The following is a 5,243-nucleotide window of genomic DNA, read 5'->3' on the forward strand; positions in this document are numbered from 1 at the left end:
TAACCTATCGATGCATTAAGACAACAAAGGAAAGCTAAAGTAAAGAGTTTTTGTACCCTCTTTTATGATTACAGCTTACTGTGTATTTACAAATTTATTATTTTTTTTTCTTCAGAAAACTAAACCAAATGAGTGTTTGGGAAAAGAGAGAAACATCTTTGTATTGAAAAGTTTCAGCTTTGTTTAATATTTGTCTGAGAAGAAGAGAGATGAAAGGGTTGTCTGCTTTGCTGTTTCTGCTGGCTTTCAACAAATACCATTGTCTTATCACAAACTGACAAAATGTTAAGTTTATTCTTAAAGTCTGTGTTTTATTAAGAGCTGTAAAACTGCATGAAGAGCATGCTTACTTTTATCAGACATCTGTAAAAATGTGTGTGATCATATTGCCTGTATGAGGACCAGAGTCACAGAGGTCTGAGTGAGTATCTGTTCTGACCACAGTCTATAATCAACTGTTACATGTTCTTACAACGTACATTTCCACAGTCGTGGATATGAGAGAGAGACGAGTGTGGTGATATGAAGCAGTTGGAAACTAATGTAGTATGACTACAACATCCTTAAATAAAGTAAAGGGTCAAAACAAATTGGAAGTTTGCTTCTTTTACTGCTTGTAATTATTACTATTTTTTTTTTTCTATTACTGATTCATTGCAAATGTCAAGACTATTAATAATAAATACAATACTCCATCTACTCTAATCATATACCATGTATTTGTCACATTTTTCTACCAGATTAGTCACTTTGTTCAAGTCAAAGTACAATTGTGATTTGTTTACAGGAGTAAAGTGTGTGACTGTGAAAATTACAGTTTATTTTCTTTCTACATATATTTGTAATGACTTTTTATTACTTTCTTAAACCAGTCAATAAACCAAAAAGGGAATATGAGCAGAAAATACAAGGAAAGATTCTTTAGAAACGGCTTTCTTTTCCTTCCTACTTCAGCAAAGTCTTATTTTAGACTAACTGCAATGTAACATCTTTATACGCTCAAGAGAACACCAAACTATTCCTCACCTAAATATCAATAGATAATACAAAAACAAAAAGTCTTACACATTTATGATCAATGTCTTTTATTTCCAGAGTACTCAAATAAAAACTTTGTAGGTCAACAAAGTAATTATTTCATGAGTTAAAGGTCTGTAAAATCATTTTTTTAAATTAATGTTATATTCAAAAGAAAATATTATTTTTGTTAGAAAAACCAAAAAAAATAAAACAAATAAACATAATAAAAGAAAATGTGTTTTTCCTTTTTGACCTAAATTCAAATACCTTAAATACTTAAATAAAAAATACCAAATGTCTAAAAATGTATAAACTACGCTGTGAGTGACTGCGATACCTGTTCATAATTAAATTTGGCTCCGACTGGTCAGAAAAGGAAATCAAACATCTATGTTAACAGTCATTAGAGTCGGGGTCACCAACATGGTGCCTGCGGGCACCAGGTAGCCCGCATGGTCCATGTGAGGTGCCCTCAGGCCTGTTCTGGAGCGCTGGTCACCAATGAGATCATAATAAAATCTGATTTCCGTGCCAGGTTTCAATCCCACACAGATAAATACAGATCAAAGATGTAGTCAGTGCCTTAGTAGAGTAACAACGTTTTTGGATTAAATTAACCATCTTTAAATGTTTATTTTCACTGAAACATTGTGACCAACGTTTTCAAGTGTCACTGATTTATATATAGATTGTGATAAAAATATTTATTTATTTATTTTTTAACATATATTACATTGTTGTTGAAATTGTTAGTGGCTAATAAAATAGGAACATGATGATTTCCTGTGAAACCTACTGAAAATAAAACAATTAGGAGAAATAAAGTGTTGAAAGTTAAAGTGGAAACGTGAAAATTTAGTATTTAATGAGTGATTTTTAAACTGGTATTCACTAGCTTTGATGGCTCGCAGTTCCAGAAATGTTGGCGACCCCTGATTTAAAGGATTTTTTTTTTTGAATGGCTTCTTCTTCATTGTGAAGTTTTACAGAAAGGAGTTGGGATTCTGAGTGCTGAGGGTAAGAGGTGTGTACAGAGCCATGATATTTACATTTACCTGTAACCATCTTAAGTAAGCAAGTAAGTAAGAAAGGAAACTTTATTTGCAATGGAGCATTATTTATTGATCCTGTCCTATGCTCCGTTAAGTGAGTGTGATCTTAGTGAGCGTGTTGGTAGATACAGGTGAAAGAGTTCTGTTTGATATTATGGCCTGCATGAAGTGCAGTGAAAGTGAAGGTGAGAATTTTAAATCTAATCTGGTAAGCAATGATTAGTCAGTGTAGAGATTTTAGTATGGGAGTGTTTGTTTGACCAGCAGAATTCTGAACTGACTGTAACTGGTTTATAGCAGACATACTGAGTGATTTCATTGTCAATTAAAGCACAACTCTTTTTTTCTTTAGATGATGACGACAACGATGATGATGACGATGATGACGATGACGATGACGACGATGACGATGATGATGATGATGATGATGATGGTGATTATCACAAAGGCTCCTTGTGCGCGGTGTGTGAGTTTTGCGAGGTAGGTTGACGTGAATCTCTCATTCTGTTCAGAGAAACAAACACGTCTTACACGAGTGTAGCTTTTGTTGTGTATTTTTATCACGACTTTCTGCTCTCCGTCTCCCAGCACTGTGACCATTGTGACAAATGTCCATGTGAGGAGGCAGATAAGTCTAAGCACTGTGCACACTGCAAGGTGAGTCCTTGGACCTCCCACACAAGGTTGAATGGAAGCCAGTATGGTCTAAAAAAAAAAAAAGTACACCATATAAGTTATGAGTTTGTTGTCAATCAAAACAACAAAACAAATGTTGGTAACCAAAGTGTGGTTTATGGAAGTGTGAACTATCAGTGAAATCCACGACAGGAGTACATGCTCTCAATTTAGGTTTACTAGTGTCTGAGTACACATTAAAGTGTTCCTTGTACTACTAGTAAGCCTCATGTTGCTATTAAGGGGGTGGGGAAAAGCTAATTCAGGATTGCCATTGGCTTTAGAAAATATTCCAACCAATCAGGGAGCTGGATTTGGTTCTAAACCCTCCTACTTAGGTCTACTTGTACTACTAGTCAATATTATAGATTGCTCGTGCCCTGCCAAAAACATTCAAGTACACTTCAAAGATTCGAGCCAAACAGACACAATCATCATAAAAACAACATAAGTTACAGTAAAAGTTTACTTTACTGGAACTATTTCTAATACTAATGAGATAGTGGGTGTACTAGTAGTACTAGTACACAAAAAAATAGTTTTAGTATTAAAGGTTTTTGGCACACTAGACCTTACTGGTAAAGCATCATTGTCTGCTGGTAAACAATAGTTGTACTGGTAGGTGTAAAATATGTTACTAGTAAAAACTCAAAGCTTTCCAGTGAATGGCAAGCCTAAATGACCCCCTCCCATTGGAGCACAAGGCTTACTAGTAGTAGTGACACTCATAAGAGCTACATTTCTTACTGCTTACGACCTGGTTTTGCCTATGCACTAAAATGAATGTGAGAATTTATTATTTCTATCAAAACAAGCCTCTAGACTCAACCACCATTTGGCAGGTCATAGATTTGATTATCCCTATGTCTGGCATAAATGGTCAACATCAAGTATTATAAACGATCTTTGGTAGAGCTCGCAATAATAATTCACTACAGGTTGTCGGAGGTTATGGGTCATTTCCCCTTAGTAACCACCAGAGCCTGCCAAAACAGCAGAGGGCAGTTGGTCCTAGATTAATCCTCAACGGCTTAAAACAGGCAAATCTTACAAGGTACGATCTGGTGTCCAAACGACTATAACGTCTCAGTGTAGCCGACTGCCGGCTGTGGCTGCTCCGATGCACAACAAGAGCTCACAATACCAGCTTCATACTCATCAGAAGGAGCTCCAACAAACATTCTGTGTGTAGTAATAAATAAAAACCATACTAGAATATTTTTAAAAGTTATGTTATTTTATTTGGTTCCCAGATGACTGTATATGCAATTTTGAGTAGAAAGCTTCATATTCTATGTTGTTGTTTTTTATTTACAGATGTGCAGTTTCTGCCATGTGTGCCCTGTTTGTGAAACAGTTTGCAAACCTGGTGAGTACATTGTAGAGCTTTTACTGATACAAACAATAGGTTATACTGAAGCAGTGAAAATGGGCTTCTATGTCATTTCTACAGTCTATGAGAGCAGAGGTGGGCACTGCAGGTCCCCCACTTTTATCTTTTGTTCTGCTGCTCAGACTTCCTGCGGAGCAGATTAGGAGCACAATTGTTAGAAATAAATGCATGCAAGCAGGAAAAAAAAAAAATCAAAAATAAGCAGGACTTTAGTCTTGGATAGCCTGGATTTCACACCCTAGTTTTATTACAGCACTGCATTACATCATATGTTCCTAAGATCCAGAATTTTCCCTTTTAACCAATGGTTATTTTTTTCATATTTCTTCAGGAGGATTTATTGATGAAGTGTCTGGATCTATATATAAGTAAGTTTTGTGTTTTAAAAAAAAGTATTCTTGTTTACCTAAGGTAAAACTAGATGGATGGTAATGCAGTTATTCTAATGAACTCATGTGACAATGTATTTATTCTATTTTGTCTGCAGCTACGGTCTCCATTTTATAACCTTTATTTCTCGTTGATCACAGGACTGTAGCGGATGTCTTCGATAATGATGACGACAACTGAGCCCAAGCGCAAGATGCTGTTATGTGGCCAAAAGAGTATTATTCTCCATCACCTTCAGTTTCCTTCGATATGCTCAGTAATAAGGCAACAGGCAACTATAATCATTGGCGGAGGAAGGACGTAGTGAGTGGGGGTGATATCATACCATGGAAATTTGGTATATCTACCCACTTTTATACCAACCTACCCATGTTGTACCAATTTTTAACTAACCATATAGTGGAATAAGCAATCATAGTTTGAGTAACTGAAAAAAACCTAAAAAAAAAAAAAAAACCACACCGTTGATTGCATAAGTCAGAGATAGGCAACTTTTTTCACAGCGGGGGCCACAAAATTGTGACTGTATCTGGTCCAAGGGTCACATTATCAAAATGATCAAATCAGCATTTAGAATAATGACCAATCAGGCATCAACACAGGAAAAAATAAAGGGTTTGAAACTGTTAATAATAACTTTTTTTTTTTTTTATCATTTCCTGTCATTTTTGTATTTTCTGTGTTTTTGGAGGCATTTTATGTATTTTTGGTCT

General features: G+C 35.4%; 1 protein-coding gene across 2 annotated transcripts in view; it reads left to right on the top strand.

The window, feature by feature from the left end:
• Positions 1 to 4,989, top strand: part of LOC114468482 (acidic repeat-containing protein-like) — an 8,376-nt gene extending 3,387 nt beyond the window's left edge. For both annotated transcript variants that reach the window (XM_028455408.1, XM_028455409.1), the window contains 5 exons: positions 2,425 to 2,552; positions 2,661 to 2,729; positions 4,065 to 4,116; positions 4,472 to 4,508; positions 4,671 to 4,989. In XM_028455408.1, the coding sequence (XP_028311209.1) occupies positions 2,425 to 2,552; positions 2,661 to 2,729; positions 4,065 to 4,116; positions 4,472 to 4,508; positions 4,671 to 4,710 (326 nt within the window). In that variant the 3' untranslated portion in view covers positions 4,711 to 4,989. The remainder of the gene's footprint in view (positions 1 to 2,424; positions 2,553 to 2,660; positions 2,730 to 4,064; positions 4,117 to 4,471; positions 4,509 to 4,670) is intronic.
• Positions 4,990 to 5,243: the final 254 nt, after the last annotated feature.

The sequence above is a fragment of the Gouania willdenowi genome, chromosome 8 (genome assembly GCF_900634775.1).
Source record: "Gouania willdenowi chromosome 8, fGouWil2.1, whole genome shotgun sequence".
Lineage (NCBI taxonomy): Eukaryota > Metazoa > Chordata > Actinopteri > Blenniiformes > Gobiesocidae > Gouania > Gouania willdenowi.